Source organism: Arachis hypogaea, chromosome 5, assembly GCF_003086295.3.
Source record: "Arachis hypogaea cultivar Tifrunner chromosome 5, arahy.Tifrunner.gnm2.J5K5, whole genome shotgun sequence".
In the NCBI taxonomy this organism is placed as follows: domain Eukaryota; kingdom Viridiplantae; phylum Streptophyta; class Magnoliopsida; order Fabales; family Fabaceae; genus Arachis; species Arachis hypogaea.
In genome coordinates, this window is record NC_092040.1 from 42,790,217 (window position 1) to 42,810,229 (window position 20,013).

General features: G+C 34.6%; 1 protein-coding gene and 1 long non-coding RNA gene across 4 annotated transcripts; one reads left to right on the top strand and one right to left on the bottom strand.

Moving 5' to 3' along the window:
- Positions 1 to 3,349: 3,349 nt before the first annotated feature.
- Positions 3,350 to 6,522, bottom strand: LOC112801524 (uncharacterized). Of its 3 annotated transcripts, none has more exons than XR_011882106.1 (5): positions 6,053 to 6,522; positions 5,201 to 5,334; positions 4,966 to 5,108; positions 4,718 to 4,836; positions 3,350 to 4,275 (listed from the first exon to the last, which is right to left on the bottom strand). It is a non-coding gene; the product is annotated as an uncharacterized lncRNA (long non-coding RNA). The 3 variants fall into 3 exon arrangements; XR_011882107.1 differs by adding an exon at positions 5,902 to 5,968 and having other exon boundaries at positions 3,350 to 4,836; XR_003818856.2 differs by having other exon boundaries at positions 3,350 to 4,836; positions 6,053 to 6,521.
- A 2,794-nt stretch (positions 6,523 to 9,316) lies between these two features.
- Positions 9,317 to 10,395, top strand: LOC112803517 (protein FAR-RED IMPAIRED RESPONSE 1-like). The gene is made up of 3 exons (XM_025847005.1): positions 9,317 to 9,415; positions 9,496 to 9,637; positions 9,737 to 10,395. Exons 1-3 carry the CDS (start codon positions 9,317 to 9,319, stop codon positions 10,393 to 10,395), a joined length of 900 nt encoding a protein of 299 aa, XP_025702790.1.
- Positions 10,396 to 20,013: the final 9,618 nt, after the last annotated feature.

Genomic DNA, 20,013 nt, shown 5'->3' on the forward strand with positions numbered 1-20,013 from the left:
AAATATAAATCAATTGAAGAAAAAGTGTGTAAAATCCAAGTACAAATTATAGGCTCAAAACACAAACACACATGATAATTTGGTATTAATTTATGGAATGACTAATGAGACCAAGAGTTTGGAGACTAGAGTAAGCAAAGTAAAATCAAAATCATACGCAATTCATCAAAAGTAAGTAAAATCAGATAAACATAAGAATACAAAATGTTTCACATAATGAAAAAATTACAATATGTAAATATACAAAAAGTTTAAGGTTTTACCTGAAAAACAATTTTTACTAAGTCTCTTACATCGTGATTTTGTGCTGCAACAAACCAACATTACCTACAAGAAGCAGCTAATCAATGCTCATATATTAGTGGCTATATATATCTCAAACAATTATATCAAACAAAAAGCTGAGTTGTAGTACTTTACTGATTTCCAAGGTATAACAACATAGAATATCTTTCTTATTTATTCTTGTCTTTTGTTTAAAAAATACTATACTAAGATATAATTAGTGCAAGTAGTGACCAGTGACTAGTATTGCTAGTGAGTTAGAAAATGTTAATAATCAATAGCTATAGCTAGTAATCACAGTTTAAAATAGTAAATAAGTGTAAGCTTTAATTAGATAGTAAATAATAATATTAATAATTGACATATGTATAAAACTTTCAGTCTATTAAGTCAAGAACACTTGTATCCACATTTTATTAGAACAAGTAATTCAATCAGCGAATTGCGGCTTTAAATTGAATCAACCATATTTATAGTTATATGATTGCTCAATATTTTTAAGACATTGGAACTTGAAAGAGTAACAAATAACAACTACAGATGTTAACAAGGCCCCTTTGGATTTTTCAGGAACTGACGTATCCGATCCGGCCACTTTCATCAACTCTAACTACTTCAAAATCAGAGGCACGACTACGGATAAATAAAGAACAAAAATGCAAATATCTCAGTAAACCAAGGTGCAAAATGAAAATATAGAACAATATTGATCTTAGGAGAAACACGACTTAGAATACCTCCCATCTATCGAAAGACAAGATATCAATATATCAGCATGCGAATTAACATGTTTATGCATGTAAGAGATCACTAGTCATATGAAATGTTCATAAGAAAATGAATAAGCAAAGTTGCATTGAAATCTAAAACCAACCTGCACAAATTCCATGTAGTCTATTCGAAAGAAATGATCACTGCACGAAATCATAGATGTTCTATATATGTTTTTATGCTTAGAATCCTAAACAAGTTCTACAAAATCAATCAGTGTTCTAAATGATATAGAATGACACTGAGATAAACCATTTTTCTCTCAATTCATAACAGCTGCAGTTATAATAGCATTCCAATCTTCTTATTGATGCAAGGATTATTTTGCCAAATGTGCCATTTTATGAGCAGAAACAATTATGTCAGAACTAGTCTAATCAAAGAAAAATTAGAAAAATAAAAGAAAGAAAAACAAACTATATTTTATCCTAGGTTTCCTTCTATGTTTTCCTTTTACATCTCTTTTGATTTTGTAATCTTTGTTTCCTCCTGCAAAGTTTATGTTTTTTTTTTAATTTCGTTTTAGCAAGTTGATTTTTCTTCTTCTTTGTAATGTGAGCTCCTAATTTCTATGGAGTTTTATTTATTTTGCAAACACTTTAAAATTCTATCAAGTGTTGTTTGTTTCAAGTTTATCAAATTCAATAGTTTTTTACTTTTCTTTTTCATGTTTACTTTTGATTTTGCAAAGTTCTTCTTTCTTCTTCATCATTGACAAAGTAAAAATTTTGATGCACATAAAACTAATACTAGCAAAAAGAATAGGTTTCAGCTTCCAAATATTACATTTTTAAATCATTTTGATTGTTTGCAATTGCCAAGGAAAAAGTTTTTCAAGTTGGCGAATTAGTCTTAAAAGTTATTTTATCATTTGAAAAGAAATAAAAAAACTTATGGCAAATGATCCCCAAACTGGAACGGCCTTACCAAATTGTCAAGTTATATTCGGAAAATGGGTAAAAAGTTAAACATGTCGATACAAGTTGTTAAATAAAATCAATGAATGGCAAATATTTGAAGCAATTTTGAATCAACAAGAGTTTTCTTTGAAGGAGAAGTGGTGCGAACATGCACAGAATGAAATAAATTACATAAAGGTAATAAAGTTGGGCCGCTGCTCACATAGTGATGGGTGTTTTGTCTTCGGGCAAAGACAGTACTTTAAATCTAGAATCCTGCTAGGGAGCCAATAGGGTATCTGTACAATGTGTACAATGGGTTGTTTATATGGCTCAATACAAGATAAATTGAAAAGAATCCTGCTAGGGAGCCAATGGAATATTTGTACAATGTGTACAATGGGCCATATGAGTTACAAAATGAACATTACTCATAATATCCAGAATAACCATCCGGGTAATAGGGATAATAAACATCTCATGTGACCTTTCGGATCTATAACTCTGATACCATGTCATGATATCACTCATCCTAAAAGCTTACGTTAATGGAAAAATGTAACACTAATGGTTATATCTCTAATACTCCCTAAACCTCCATTGTACGCATTGCACAAATATTCTATAGGCTCTCTATACTTTCCTAACTGAAAATTATTCACATTTATCCTAAAGTCAAGGGATGTTGATTTTTTATGGTTGTTGATCGGAAAAATATTTTTCGATGAAGGCAAATGGTTCGAAGTAGTAAAGAGGTCGAAGACATAAGCAGTTTTCGAAAAGATACACGTGCAAGCATTAGACGGAGGTACTCGACACGGATTCAATCTCAAGGCCCTTATTAAATCGAACAAGTCCAATCGAACAAGGTACTCGAGTAAGGTAATCGAATAATTTATTCGAATTAGTGGATCGAGCAGTTATGGTAGTGGAGAAGTTAAAGGCTTTTATCACGTGAGGAAATCATAGGTAACGTTTATAGGCAAAGAGGCGGGAACAGTTAACAAGGGATATGCATTCAAGGCTGTGATTTTGTAATTAATTGTAGTTAATTGTCAATTACCAAATGTAGATTATAAATAGTAGAAATTTTTAGGAAATAAGGGTTGGAACTTTAACTCAGAAAAGACTCAAACACACTCACATCCCCAGAGAATTTCAGAGTCTGCGTTCGAGTTACTTTTCTGTAGGGTTCCTTCCACGTTTTTACTTCTTCAATTTATCTTCTTGTAAAATTTATTTTTCAAGCAAGTTTATCTTTCAAATGTTCTTTAATTTCAATGTTTGATTTATGTCTGCACTTTTAATTTTCATGTCAAACCCCTTTGACTCAGTCAAGGGTACTTTACCGCTTTCTTTTAATTTTAACGCAATCTTTTTTCGATTTCAGCACATTTTCTATTCGAAAACTCTACTCTTTTGTTTCTTTTATTGATTTACAAATTTTAATTTGTCTTTTATTCCAAAATTCATCTAATCGAAGATACTTTGATGCACCTTTAGAAAACTGGTACCTGCAAAGAGGAGTAAGTTTCGCTCCCAGACCACTAGATATCGAACCACCGTCGATTTGCAAAAAATCGACAAAACAATGGTTAAAAAAATCACATAATTCCTAATCCTAATTTTAATCCATTCCCCTAATTTCAACTGACGGTAACCCTATCCACAACAGCTCTCCAAAGTTGCTGCTGAATATCCAATCCCCACACCTCCACCCGACCTTGAACCTGCACCGGCGGCGAACAGAACTACAGCGGCGTTGCCTCCTTCACGCGCACCAATCTTCCCAAGCAGGGCTTGGAGCCTCCATTAGCGCTGACCCGAAGCGCATCGCTCAACCTTCCTACACGCGCGTTGTCTGTGCCTAGTGATAGCTACTTCGCTCGGCAAGGGAACTCTGGACTGAGTGCCTTTCGCTGCACCAGTAACACGGATCGTGTGCATGCCCTGCGTCAGCCTGCGGGCTGGGTTTTGCTTCCAGGTTCCTCTAGTTGAAGCCGTGAGCACAGATTATCGTCGACAATCAATGGTTAGTTGGCTAATTCTGACTTTCATGATCCCTGTTGTTGTTGCTTCTAGTTGTATATACAGATTATGTTGTTGAGATTCCTGATTGTTCATAGTGAAAACTTCAGATCTTGCAATTTGAGTGTATTGGATCATGTGGCATAATATGTTAGTGTAGATGATTGCAATTGATGTTACTTTAGCATGTTACTGGATGTTTGGTTTCTATTTTAGGGTCTGCTTCAATGAATTGAATTGGTCCGAATTTGACTCTGGTTGTATAATCAATATTAAATATCACTTCCACGACCTGCAATCGAACACAAACAAAAAAACCAACCAAAGGAATTAAGTGACATATGGTACTATGACATAAATATCAGCAATATAAACCACCAAGAAAATGACTAACTTAAATAGGATTAAGCGTGTTAGTAAAATTTCAGTTTATAATAGGCACCATGCTCGCAATATTTTTTAACAAATTCTTCTAATCAGGCAAAATTATATTAAATTCAATCCAATTCAAATAAACATCCAAATTAGAATGAAAATAACTATCGACCTACCTAGTAAAATGAACATCCAGCCTAAAGCCAGACAGTGTAACCTCCAATAACGGTGGAGAGTTAAGAGAAGAGGAAAAATAGAAAAAGTAGAATCCAAGCATTTTTATTTGAAAAAAACAGTTGGCGGTCATTACACAAGGAAATCAATTTCAAAACAACTTGCAAAAGAGGCAAAAATCAAACCAAATATCCAGAATTAGTTCCACATCTTCAACAAAATCCATTCTGAGCATCTCATTAGCCTCATCAAGGACACAAAACTTTAGCTGGCTCAAGTCAATATTTTTCCTCTCTATATGATCCTATATAAAATCAATAATAGCCATTAAATAAACTGAAGATTCTACTATCAACATTGGCAATATGTATGAATCATATTGCAAAAATAAAAAACTATTATATGAAACCAACAAATATTATAAAGGCAATACCTTCACATGACCTGGAGTGCCAACAACAATATCAACACCTCTCCTAAGCTTATTCTCTTGAGTTTGGTATGGAGCCCCACCATATATAAACAGCAAGAACTTAGTCTCATTGCACCACCATAAACTTCAAAATCAGCATACACCTAATCCACAACAGAAGAAACAAACATAAATATAACTACAAATAAAAGAACTTAAACAACTTCCGCAGTCAGCTATTGTAAGTTAAGTATACCTGACTTGCCAATTCCCTATTGGGTAAAAGAACAAGGACACTTGGAGCCCTCCCAAAACCGGTCTTTCTAAACATTTTGGTAGGACATTGATTAAACACTCTAGTATGGGCAACACAAAAGCCAGAGTTTTACCCTGAAAATGCACGTGCAGGAAGATTTAAAACACAAAAATTGCGTAGCATCAGAACTATTTCACCTCTCATAATAATCATATACAAGGCCACACTTGAAACCACATTCACCAAAGAACTAAATACTTCAATTAACTTAGATGTATTTCTTAGGCCACACTAATTCCTAATATGTTAAAACTACTTTACACTGAGAGTGCATCAAAATTAAATTCTAGAACTTATATATATATATATATATATATATATATATATATATATATATATATATATATATATATATATATATATATATATATGCTTCTCTTCAAGAAAAAGAACCATTGGAGCTCCAAGCAATAGAAACAAAAAACAGAAAATCGATATATACAAAACACTATTCTCTCTAGAATATAAATTCTTTGCGGCCTATAACTTACATTTCTGCATTTTATTTATGTCAATTTAGTTAGACCATAGTATAAGATCTTATCTATGAGTTAAGACTTATTTAGAGACTATAACTCAAAGAAACCATCATAAAATAGAATTCTAAATAGAGGAAACTAGAAAAGAAGCATTTGTACTACCTTTTCAAGAGTGATTTTAAGGAAACAAATCATTATTAGTTGCTAAGTGGCCTTTTCTTTTTGAAATCTGCTTAAAAAATAGAGAATGAATATCTAATTTAGTGCTTCATAAAATTTCATAAAATTCTAAAAAAAAGGGTGAAATGACGACCTTTTGGAATGCGGCAGTGATCCATGATGATGCAATTGCGAGGGGAGGAGGGCTGCGGCAGCGATCTGTGAACTACAAGGAGAGGGGACTGTGGCGATGAACTACGAATCGCGAGTGAAAGGGGGACGGAGTGGTGGTAGCTCCTCGAATCGCAACTGGGTGGGCGCGAGCGTTCGTAAACGGCAGTGGCTATGGTTGATTCCGTCGAGGAGGAAGGACGAGTGCTCGCCGAACGATGGCGCCACGGTGTGACGACATGTTGCTGTCCTTCGCGCGGGCTCCTGCGTCAATGGCGGTGGCTGTGGCGGTCTACAATGAGAACGGGATGACAAAAGTCTGATTGGTGCCGCCGCAGCGTGGTAACGGTGCGAAGAAAAGGCACGTCGGGTTGTTAGGAGTAGCGTAGGACGACACGGCGTTGGAGGTTTGGGGGAGAGGGATTAGGGTTTAAGGGAGAGAGCTTGAATACTAATCAGAGAACATATTTGTTTTATAGGATGGGATTTTTTATTTTTTTTAATTTGAATTTTGAAATTAATTAACTTAACTGTCATTTGATTTTAACCCTTATTGTACATATTGTACGCTACATATATTAGCTTCTCATACTTTTCCTTAAATCTATCTAATACTGCCGTGTGTTAGGATGACATTAATATTGTGGAACCCATTGAAAATAATGAATGTACTTAGAATAACATGATAGTTAACATAGTTCTAATAAACCAACTAGATGAACCCAATGATTCATTCGGAACTGAGTAAACCGAGTTTGTATTTTGATATTTTTATTTAAATTAAAATTTTAAATAAAAATAAAATAAAAAATAAAACCTTATTATGTACCATTGATAAGACTCAATCTTCCAATGTAAACTAGAGAAAACAGCTTCTTATGTCTACATGTAGTGGCGGAGCTTGAAACAAAATTTTGAGGGAGTCAGAGAAAGAATAATTGTCAACATATTTTTTATATGGACCTCATTTAAGATAAGCTCGTCTAACTTCATCTTTCTGATTTGGGTGATAGTCAAATTTGAAGCTGTTTTCCAGGATCTCGTTCCAAAGAATTAAGGTCAAAATCATTAGATGCAACTTTTTTAACTTTTGAAGGTTGTATCTCACTTTCTTTGTGATTGATTAAAGTAGAAAAATTATCTATAGGTGTTGATATTGTAAAAGTTATATGTTCTCCTTCTTAAATATTAGCCTTCCTCTTAGAAATTCATCAATTTTTTATTTTTCATGATTATTTTATATAAAAATTTGAATATATATCCTGTAAAATATGTAAAAAAGAAGTTAGAAGGACAAATATTAAAATTTATAATATTTATTGAATTTCTTTTATCAATTTATACAAATACAATAATATCAATACTTATTGAATATTCTAATATTTTTTATCATATAAAAAATTAAATTAAATTAAATAAACAGTAAAATATAAAATAATATTAAATTAAATAAATAAAAAATACTTAATTTTTTATATTTAAACTCAAAAGTAGAGGGAGTGTTGCTTATTGAATAGAGAGCTGCGAAATGCGAATACACTCAGTTCAGTCCAAATCGTTATTGAACTTGGATACTTTAAGTCATAGTAAAGTATTTTTTGAAAAAGTACTACTAATTTTTTTATAAAAAATTTGGGGGGCCATGGTCCCCCCTTGTCTCAACTAAGCTCCGCCCTTATCTACATGGGGAGTGAACCCTTCATATCACGTAGCTGGTATGGCAGCTTGAAGTAGTTGTCCAAAGACGACGAAGACAAAGTACGTTGTGGTTATTATGTACAAGGTTGATATAGTGAAAAAAGTTCAAATTTCCTAAAGAGTTTTGAGCAATTGTAGGTATCTGGAGATCGAAGAGTGATATCGTTTCAGCAGCTCCTGGTAAGTTTTTGCCCATAACTGTAATTTATTTCAAGCTCAAAGTAAGAATAGATATGGGATATACATTGATAGTGGAAAATACTAGATGCATTGTTTTATTTATGCATTAAACAAAATAATTATTTTTGAAATTTTTGGTAGCCTATTTTTTAATAAATTTCATTATTTAACCCATATCCGGTTATGTGTGTGCCTTTGTTAATCATTTTCTAAAAGCTAGTCCTTTAAATAATCAGTAATAATTTTGTAAAAAAATATATTCAAAATAATCATATTTAAAGAATTATTTGTGAAAGTAATATTTCTTAGATGACGAAATTTTTGAGGTAGTTGTCTTAATGAGTAATAGATGAAACTTAAATTTTATGTTGATGATACAAGAGAAAACAAGAGTTTTAATATAGTTTTAAGAGTCCCTTCCTATGTGGTTGTTTAAGAATTTCTATTTTCATGTTTAAAAACTAAATTACTATCAAAATATATTTATTGGATCCTTATGTGTGTCATTGTAGTGTAGAATTTAACAATAATTTTTGAATGCTAATTTTATCACAGCAATATATGTTAAAAATAGGATTATGATTATGTTTTTGGTTATAATTTGATTTTACATTAACGATATAAATTCAAACTGGAGTTTGGTTTGCATTGGGAGATGGATATCGAAGGAGAAGCAACATACTTTGAAAGTGATGAGGGAGGCCAAAACATGAAAGAGACACAGGAGAATGTAAGTTGCACATGTGCATGTCGTGGAAGCAGTAGATATTGTGGTGTTCTAACAACAGAGGACATAAGGAACCACTCATGGATGACATCTGATGCAGTATATGAGTGCTATGTTAGTTACGCTAAAAGTGTTGGGTTTAGAGTCCGTAAGGGAGATGCTGTTTGTGGCAAACATGGGAAATATAGAAGGCGACGGTTCTTTTGCAATAAGGCAGGACACAGAGAGGAGAAATACTATAACAATCCGAATTAGAAGAGGGAGCACAAGGCAGAGACTCAAACTGGTTGTGAGGCAAAGCTGTCCATGTACCTTGATGAAAGTTCTTCAGTTTGGAGGGTTAGAAAACTACTCGAGGAGCATAATCATGAGTTAATACCACAATGCCTTATCCACCTAATTCCAAATCATCGTCATTTGACCGATGCAAACAAAGCTTAGATTGACACAATGATCATGCATGGACTCCCTACTTCTCAAATTATGGGATATCTAGCTGGACAAGCAGGTGGGTATCATAGAGTTGGCTTTTCAAAGAAAAATTTGGATAATTAAATAGAAAAAAGTAGACGAGCAAAGATTATTGGTGGCGATTCAAATGCTACCATAGGATACTTTAGTGGCAAGGATGATCTAGACCCGATGGCGATGGCACGCTATAGTTATACCCCTGAAGATAGATTGGGCAACTTATTTTGGGTAGATGGATTGTCCAGGGCTGATTACCAGTTGTTTCGCAATGTCCTAGCATTTGATATCGCGTACTGAAAGAACAAGTATAAAAAGCCACTGGTGATATTTTCTGGTAGTAATCACCATAGGCAAACTTGTATTTTGGCCTCGCTGTATTAGAGGATGAATCAGGATCGACTTACACATGGTTGTTGAAGAACTTTTTGGATATTATGCTGGGTAAATCTCCTACTGTTGTGGTAACTGATGGAGATGAAGGCATGAAAGAGGGTATTGCAAATGTATTCCCTAATGCTACCCATAGATTATGTGGTTGGCACCTTTAAAAAAATGTAATGTCTAACATCAAGGATCCAACATTTTGTGCAGAATTTAAAAAGTGCATGTATGGTAAGTGGCATCTCGATGAGTTCAAGCTCCGTTGGGCTAAGATGGTGGATACTTTTGGTCTGCAAAATAATGGCTGGGTTAACATTCAATATGCTAGGAAGGAAAATTGGGCTAGCTCTTACTTGATGGATAAATTTTTTGCTGGGTTTAGGACTACCTCACAATGTGAGGGCATCAACAATTATGTGAAAATTTTCATTAACTCTCGTCATTGTCTGTTGAACTTGGTGACTAATCTTGAACGTGTTGTTCGAGATTACAGGAATAATGAAATGGTTGCCCAATTCAAGACTATCTATGGTGAAGCTGTGTTAACCACCGGTTTAACCAATCTTGAACATAGTGCTGCAGAAGCATACATGAAGGAAATATACGGGTTGGTTAAAAAGGAGATTCAGGTCGTGGTTGCACTTGAGTTAATAAAAGATCGAAGTATATCCACAACACTGATTTATAAGGTGTATCATAATGAGAATAGGGATCGCTTGTACACTGTTATGTATGATCGCAATGACAAGAATATAAAGTGTGAATGCAAAAGATGGAATAGTGAGGAAATTCCTTGTAGACATATGTTTTGTGTCATGAAACAAGAAGGCTATAAAGAAATTCCAGAGAAGCTCATTTTAAAGAGATAGACTAAGAGAGCAAAGCAATTTTTCAATGAGACAAATGTTAGGCAAAGTGAGATCGAAAAAGAGAGAGGGTTTTTAATGCGATATGTAGCATTGTCTGTGGCCACCACTCGGATGTCTTTCATTGGAGCACAAGAGCTTCTTCTTTTCCATCACACAATGAAAGAAGTGTGCATATTGACAAGAGAGATTGAAACAAAGATCTCAAAGAAGCAATGTACAGAGGAGGCACCTACACAGAGCATTATTGGTGACCCAAGCGCTGTGAAGACAAAAGGCGCACCAAAACTGAAGAAAGATGAAAAAAGGGAGGAGAAAGTGTAAAAATTATGGGAAAGAAGGTCACACAAAGAGGACTTGTTCTATTATTGGAAAAGAATAAACCCAGGCAACGAATCAAGAATTGAACACCACAATTGATGAAGCTAAACTCATGAGGTTATGAGTGCTTCTAGCACACCTTACTTCTCACTCACACAAATAGTAATTTGTCTTTTTGTGGTCTTTTACATTGTCGTACTTGCAATTGAATTGTCATGATGAAAATTAAAAATGCATGCTCCAATGAATTATGTAGTGACCTGGCGTGATAATTGCAAATAGCAGATAGATCCTATTGTAGCTTCACATATGTAGTCAGTCATCGGCAACACACCACCCAACGAAGATGTTGCTGGAAATACAAATGAGTTAAATGCAAGGTTTAGTGTTGTTAATTGCATTCCCCTAATATCCAACAACTTAAATGAAAATACCACAAGGGGTTTTATCGATGGATGCTACAGGTATGATTTATTCCTAAAGTAATCACAGCTACAAAATTAGATTTTGATGAATTGTGCAATGGTTCACGAAATATGTCACTAAATTGGGGCTTGAAAGAATATTATTTATGTTTGACTTAGGTATTAAGGAGAATTGTATGGTTAGTTATAAAGATAGTGGACTCTTATGAATATTCTTACAAAGGCATAAACATGGCTTATTAGGTTATGCACTAGATTGGAGTTTGAAAGCATGTTATTTATGTTTGACTTAGGAGTTAGGAATTATTCTGTGGTTGATTGTCCTAGTAGAAAGAACTCTGGTATTGAATTATTCAAAATCCATATCATGTTCACTGGTGCACAAAATTGCAATCACACTTTTGCAATCCGCACAACTAACCAGCAAGTGCACTGGGTCATCCAAGTAATACCTTACGTGAGTAAGGGTCGATCCCACGGAGATTGTTGGTATGAAGCAAGCTATGGTTATCTTATTAATCTTAGTCAGGATGCCAATAAGGTTCTTTGAATTTAATTGTAAAAAGTGAAAGTGTTTGGAATAAGTAATTGTTACTCAATAATGGAGAATATGTTGGAGTTTTCGAGATGCTTTGTCCTCTGAATTTCAGCTTTTCCCTTGTCCTCCTCTTCACACACGCAAGGCTCCTTCCATGGCAAGCTATATGTAGGGAGTCACCGTTGTCAATGGCTACTTCCCATCCTCTCAGTGAAAATGGTCCAAATGCTCTATCACAACACAGCTAATCATCTGTTGGTTCTCGATCATGTCGGAATAGGATCCATTGATCCTTTTGCGTCTGTCACTACGCCTAAAAATTGCGAGTTTGAAGCTCGTCACAGCCATTCAATCATTGAATCCTACTCGGAATACCACAGACAAGGTTTAGACTTTCCGGGTTCTCATGAATGCCGCCATTAATTCTAGCTTATACCACAAAGATTCTGATTAAGAAATCTAAGAGATACTCATTCAATTTGATGTAGAACGGAGGTGGTTGTCAGGCACACGTTCATGGATTGAGGAAGGTGATGAGTGTCACAGATCATCACCTTCTTCATAGTGAAGCGCGAATGAACATCTTAGATAGAAACAAGCGTGTTTGAATGGAAAATAGAAATAATTGGATTAATTCATCGAGACGCTGCAGAGCTCCTCACCCCCCAACAATGGGGTTTATAGACTCATGCCGTCAAAAGGTACAAAATTCAGATCTAAAAATGTCATGAGATACAAAATAATTCTCTAAAAGTTGTTTAAATACTAAACTAGTAACCTAGGTTTACAGAAAATGAGTAAACTAGGATGGATAGTGCAGAAATCCACTTCTGAGGCCCACTTGGTGTGTGCTGGGGCTGAGAATTAAGCTTCTCACGTGCCTGGGTTGTTTCTGGAGTTGAACTCCAGGTTGTAACCTATTTCTGGCGTTGAACTTCAACTTGCAACTTGTTTCTGGCACTGAACGTCAGACTCCAACATGGAACTGGCGTTAAACACCAGTTTACATCATCTATCTTTGTGCAAAGTATGGACTATTATATATTGTTGGAAAGCCCTAGATGTCTAATTTCCAACCCAATTGAGAGAGCGCCAATTAGACTTCTGTAGCTCAAAAAAATCTATTTCGAGTGCAGAGAGGTCAGAATCCAACAGCATCAGCAGTCTTTTTTCAGCCTAAATCAGATTTTTGCTCAGCTTCCTTAATTTCAGTCAGAAAATACCTAAAATCATAGAAAAATACACAAACTCATAGTAAATTCCAGAAATATGAATTTTCCCTAAAAACTAATAAAAATATACTAAAAACTAACTAAAACATACTAAAATCTACATGAAATTACCCCAAAAAACGTATAAAATATCCGCTCATCATTCACTTATGATATGATTTAAATAATTTCTTTATGCCAATTTTGGATGTGTTTTTGTGTACAGGTAATGCAAAATCATATGGCAAACATGTGATAAATGGACCCGTCAACATGGATGCTCAGGGAGATCATCGGCTGCAAATTTATTTTGCTTGTTTTTTCTATGTTTGAGTTTTATTATAAGACTTGGTGCAGCCTAGAATGAATTTGTCATTAGATTATTTATGTGAGAAAATATATGCTATCTTAAATGAGGAAAAGTTGACAATGAATTAATGAAATTGTCTTTTTAAAGCTTAGTGCAGCTTATTTGTGAACACCCATTTTAACAAAAGATGAACTTAATCGCATTCAAACTTTCAAAATACAGTCAATTTCATATCGTTCCTTCAAATGTTAAAATGCAACTAGGACAATTGCCTAATCTTGCTAATGTCAAATTTCTCAACAATGAAGTACTGCATTTGTCATCTTTGAATCCCAATTTGTGATTGCAAGCTTCTTCATCTCCTCCACGATGGGTTTGCACCCTTGCATAACCAAGTCCGAAGCAATGTGCATACGGGTGTAATCATTCACAACCTGATTCCCCAATGGCTTCCATAGGTTTGACAGTATCATCCATTGTGCGACAAAGATCCTGCAGTCATTACTGCACCAAGTAAAGCAAATTTAATGGTCATTATTGAAAGCAAATTCATATTATTTATATGTAATCATCAAATGCAAAAGTAATCCACAAAAAATCCTATACACACCTATCCATTTTCTGTTGTAGAACTTTGGGTTCATCAAAATCATACAAGGTAATGGACTTGGTTTTAGCATTGGGCAACTTGTACAAGGACTCCTTGGATATTATATTGTCTAGTAACTTTGTCTAGTGTCATAAATAATTGTAAAACTTTAGAAACATTTTATGCCAGAGTAATTTTAATTCCTTAAATACAATGAGAAATAATATAGTGCCCTACCACTGCCTCCATAGCATCCATTCGTGATGGCAACAGATTTTCACACTTTAGTGAATCCATGTAAGACACTTTCTCATAAAAGCGATCAACAACCATCAGAAACCAATGATCGTCGATATGTATGGGGACATATATCTGAAACTTATTGGAGTGTTTAGCAGATTGGAATATTTAGGAAACTACCTATGTGTAAAACGTTTGAAGACTTTACCATGAGTAGGTTGTCGGCAAAGCCTGTGTACGTGCTTCTAATATAATCCATTGTACCAGTGAAAATATTTGTATGATGCATTGCAATTTGCTACATTAATAAAGAAAATTGTATAAGCTAATGAACTGTTTGTAAGATTGAACAACTATACAAGTAGCTAGTATCATTGAAATTTACAGCAAAGGTAGGAGGTAGCCACTACTTAATTCCAAGTTTTCCTGGAACTGGTCCATATGTTCCTTTCGACATCATTAATGCAACAAACGTGAGCATTTGAAAAAAAAGACACAATTTTAAACCAACATCATTTGAGTAAACAAAGACTTTACCAAAAAGCATGAAAAAGAAATAAATTATGATTACCATACATCTTCAATGACTTTACTTCCTGGTACAAGAGTTAAGAAGACCTCTCTTGTCCCTTCACAATGGTCATTCGGCACAAGAATCTCGCTGCAAATACCAAAATGACCATCAACCTTAAGTTTTCACAATCGAGATTGATGCATCGATTTTCGCTACTACAGCATGAACTTTATGTGACAAACACAATGTCAGAGAACTTACTTGGGGTCAAGTCCGTTGCCTATATGTTACCATTGCCAATTATACTCCAATGAACATCATACCTTTTGCTGGGCGGAAGTTAAGGTCCAAGCACTGCAAATACAAACTTGAAATGTTACTTACAATCATTACTAATCATTCTATACATGTTTAACTCAATAAATAAACATTCAACAAGTATAATACCTGTGGCATCTCTTCTCCATCCATATAAGGAGATATGTGAGAGTGATATAGCCAAGGACGACTCTGATCAAGCTTCGTATCTTCACTAATGAATAACTTACGCTATATTTCACAACAACAAAAAAAATACAATGAAACATGGACCAACTTGCATTAAAAGATAGAAGAGTAAAAATACAGAAGGTCTTTTTTGGTTCACCACACCTTAATATGTTTATTTTGTGCTTTGACACCTTTCTTTACCCATGAATAATTTTTCCTCTTACAAAGCCGCAAAATAGAATTGTCATTGCACTCTTTCAGTGAATCAATATATTTATAATCTAGGTCTTCGCCAAAGTAGGGACAACCATTACTAATATCGATAAGGGATTTTTTTATCGAGTAACACCGAGTAGGTCTCTTCCTTGGATTGGTGGATAGGGAACCACTACTAGGAGTGGCGTCCATTTCATGAGCTATTTCGACTGTAATGGTTGGAGTGGGACACAGTGACTGTTGCAAAGGTTCTTTTTGTCCAAGTCCAATGAGAATAGGAGACAATCCTTGCAAGTTCTCTACAACCACTGACTGTACGAGCCTTGTAACGGCCTGAAACAACTATAAACATCATTGCTTTCACTCCAAAGAATGGTAACAAATAGAAAATCATCACTAAAATTGGTCCTTCATTAATTGAAAATTTTAATGACCCTAACCTCTTGACTAAATATATTGTCATGCAACATTGCAACTTCCTCATGCGAAGTTGCTGACTTTGCTGGACCTTCATCAAGTTGTTGCTCATCCTTTTCCTTTACAAAATAAACAAACAAATAAATAAAAATGAATGAAAAGCTTCTGTTAAAAAACCTCTCATAATATTTAAAAATTCATACCTCCATAATAGAAATGAGCACCAAGAACGCAAATGATTTCCTTTTCTTGAGGTACAGCAAGAGAAGCAGCAATGGCGTCAACTATGTATAAAATAGCAAGGTTATTACCAATTTTTAAGCATTGTATCCCTTTTACATTCTTCAGTTCCATAAAATTATTTTCTTGGGTTTCAGTAGTTAAAAAAATTTGATAAATGGGCCCAAGTCATTTTTTCTTTGGGAGTCTTTTAAGTTAATTTATTTTGGATAAATGGAAAATAAATTAACAAAATTAAATGTAATTGTAGTAAAGTCGTAAAATTTTTATTTCACATATTATTTTTTGTTCGGGTAAGAAATTAAATAAATTTCTAATAATAAATTATTTTAATGTTAAATTGTTAACCTAAAAAAGTCAAAACACATCATCTCGAACTGAAAAATTCAAAATAACTTAGAAAAGCCCGCCAAAATAAGATTTTGTTTACCTTCGAAGGTGCTAATATTTTTCCTCCATCGATGTCTAATTATTATAGCTTAGCTCTAGCCCTTTGCATGCACAGCAAGCCCATAAATGTATGTTGTAGCACTGGCTCTTATGAGAAAATTGCGAGATGCTCATATGTCATTAGCTTTTTATTACACTATACATAGCATTCAGTCGTACAAAAATTAATAATAGGAGTTGGACAAAGAATTTGGTACACATATACTTTTCTAGAAGATTATTCATTCTTTAAATTAGTTCCTAAAAGATTAAATTAGTCATACTAGTCATTAAAAGATAAAACATAGGTCAAATTGATTCTTTCGTTATTCAGATGATGATGAATCACGTTTTGTGTCATGTGGCATAATAAGTTCATTCTTTCTAGAGAAAAATACCAAATGGGCACCCAAAAGATTCAGACGCTAACAAAATGATAACTGGAAGATATTATCAACAAAAAGATCCCTAAAAGAGGATTAATTTTGACAAAAATGACCAGCTGTCAATTAACTTATTTAGAGTTAAGGTTAAATGTTAAGGTGTCCGTTAGCAATTATCAGTGTTACAAAAATTATCCATACTTTAATTTTTATAATTTTAGAAACATCCCATTTCAATTTTTTTAAAAATTGTAATTCATTTTTTTTGAGATTCTCGTCTCTTACTTCTCTACTCTACCTTTCTCCTTCTGAGCCAAACTCTTCCCATACTTTCTCTTTTTTTCTCTTCTATCAAATCCACCACCTTTGGCTTCAGTAGCTTTGAAGTCTCTTCTACAGCAGTAGCATCTCACTTTCGGGTCCAATGAGAAAGATGCTGAGGTGGCCATCGAAAAATTGAAGGTGGAATTTTTATTTAATTACCCAGTCTTCCCCCTCTGAACCACACCCTCTCACTCTCTCAATCTGGACATCTTCCTGAACCCTAATCCAGCAAAATATCTCTCTTCCCCATCACATTCTCTCAGTTTTTTAATCATGAATTACCCCAATTTTTTAGATTAATTTACAATTCAAAAAGCAGAGGAGGCAGATTTAGACAAGGCCAGGAGCAAGAAATAAGAAGCAGAGGTAATGAAAAAGAGGCCGATGAGTGAGATGCTACTGCTATGTGTGTATGTTTTTATGTTCGACCATAAGGAGGAAAGCGAGCCACCACGAAGCACAATAGTGAAGGTTGAAGGTGATTGTTCCATGTCGGAGGAGACAGACAACATTGGCAGACGCAGAAGACCTGACGACGAGATGGCAACCGTGCAGTTTTAGTGACACTGGCTTTGTAAGACTGAGAAGGTTGAGCTCTATTTTGAAGGAGAATGAGTTCAGAGTGTGACACAGTGCATTGGGAAAGGGGGATTAAGGTTCAAATGGGCAAGGAAGTGGGATTAGAGTTCAAAAGGGGGGATTTTGGATTGGGGAGGGGATTAGGGTTAGGGAGGGGGATGGGGAGGGGGAAGGATTAGGGTTGGGGATGGGGGAGAGTGCATTCAGGCAGGGGAAGGGGGGAGTGTGTTTGGGAGGGGAAAGAGGAAGTGCGTTGGAGGGGAAGGATTAGGGTTGGAGAGGGTTTTTGCCATGTCATCAAAACATAGTGGCTATGTCAGCATTGTGCTTGCCGGAGATTTGCTCCAGCGAGCTCAGAGACACGCTTGTCAAATTTTAAAATCTTTTAGGGACCATTTTGTCAATAACAAAAGTCAGGTACCATTTTGTCAGCGTCAGAATCTTTTGGGTACCGATTTGATATTTACCTCTTTTATGTAAAGAGGATTTTGTTTATTAAGATCTAAAATTGATATTAAAATTAAGATTTAATTACTCTGTTGATCCTTATATTTTATTAAATTTTTAATTAAGTCTCTATAATTTTTTCTTTTCAATTGGGTCCTTATAGTACTTTTAATTTTATAATTAGGTCATTCTTAGTGTAAAAAATGTCAGAATTATTTGAATATTTCTTCGCAATCTGAAGGTATTCATAATTAAAAACCTAACTAGATTTTCTACATGTATTTTGGAAGAAATATTCTGTTAATTTTAACATTGAAGGTTGTAGAAGACTTAGAAAAGAGAGGTTGAATCTATAGCATTCTTTTGCTTTAATGACTTTAATATCAAAGTTACAGTTAAAATCTGTTTGAACTTTACAGCGAAAATTTTATGAGACAATTTCATTTTGTCTCATAAATATAAGAAAACAGGACTTGGAGAAAGAGAAGAAAGATGACATAGGCATGTATCCTGATTCAATTGCTTTGTGCAATGAAACCAACATTCAGTCTCCACCACAACAGTGGTAGAATTTTCACTATAGTTAAAGTATTACATACACCAATTTCTTCGGATTCCCTCAATCCTTTCTCTCTCAAGTTCTTATCTAACTTGACTTGGTTATGCTAATACCTAACTCTTCACTCTAAGTGCTAACCCAACTTAGAAATGGGCACCTCACAGGTATAAGACACAAGACATATGAAACAACCTAAAAAAATATGAAATTACTCTAGACTTTTTTCTCAAGTGTTTCACTCAGCCTTTTGTCACTCATTGGCTTTTTCTTGAATTCTCTCTTTTAGCCTTTTATCTCTCAAGAAATTACAGAAAGATATACATTAAAAATAAAGTGCAAACTGTAGAACATGAAGGAGATTAATGCAATAACAGCCTCTGCTGCTATAAGTTGAACCGGATTCAGCTGACTTTGATTGAGTTCTTCATCTTGGTGGAATGCTTCTTTAACTTAGAAAACACTGTCCAAAAGTGATGAACTCTTCACAGAAAAGCTCTTCAAATAAACTCAAGTTCTGGTTCTCTCTCCTTGTCTTCCAAAAATGAAAATATTTTCTTTTTGTACCTCTTGCCAAGTTGCTGTTTGGATTTCTCCTTAGTCAACTCGTCGATCCTTGAGCCACTGATGCTTGACATCTCACTTTTTTCAATTAACCCCCAAATTAGGGATGTCAAAATAGGTTCTTTTGCTTGACCGAAGACCTCAGATTAGCAAAAAAAAAAATGTTCAGTGGTAAACCCAAATCTAAACCCTTGAGATAGTGCTTTGTCCCCAAGAAACAATTTTAGCCTTTGATTCACAGCAATGATTATCAGAAAACACTTTATCCATTTATCCCAAATTGGAGTTGCAGAAAATTGGAGAAGGAGTAAAGAAACTAAATTGCACGTAAATGGAAATAAATCACCTTTATTCTCTGACTTAACTTAGATTGCTTTGATTAGGGTGATTAGACATTTGTTTTTAAATTTTACCTTTCTCTTTCTTTCTTTTCTGGTGAAATGAGCAAGATGAACGAAGTTCTCTCTCTCTCTCTCTCTCTCTCTCTCTCTCTCTCTCTCTCTCTCTCTCTCTCTCTCTCTCTCTCTCTCTCTGATTCTGACCGAAGCAAACATGTGAGTATTAGCTTTGGAAGTCTTCAGCTTTGTGGAATCTTCTTAGACTTGGGTTGGATAATTTTCATTCAGCCCCGCTATTTTCTTTGTTTTATTTCTTCGGGCTTTTAGAGTTAGAGAACCCATCAACAATCTTGTTTTTGTTTCATTCCATTTGGGCTGCTGCTTCTCCGATTTTGGCCTGCTTCTCAAAATATTCACACGAGGACATCAAATGAATCATCATGTGAGTAGCTGCCATAAAGTTGTTATGGAAAAGTTACCTTAGTGGGTCA

What these genes read in the sequence shown, in the direction of transcription:
- LOC112803517 (XM_025847005.1), top strand. Translation starts at nt 9,317, where the DNA reads ATGGCGATGGCACGCTATAGTTATACCCCTGAAGATAGATTGGGCAAC. An exon ending in ATTACCAGTTGTTTCGCAAT is followed by an intron (nt 9,416 to 9,495) that starts GTCCTAGCATTT and finishes TAATCACCATAG; the next exon opens with GCAAACTTGTATTTTGGCCT. An exon ending in AGATGAAGGCATGAAAGAGG is followed by an intron (nt 9,638 to 9,736) that starts GTATTGCAAATG and finishes CATTTTGTGCAG; the next exon opens with AATTTAAAAAGTGCATGTAT.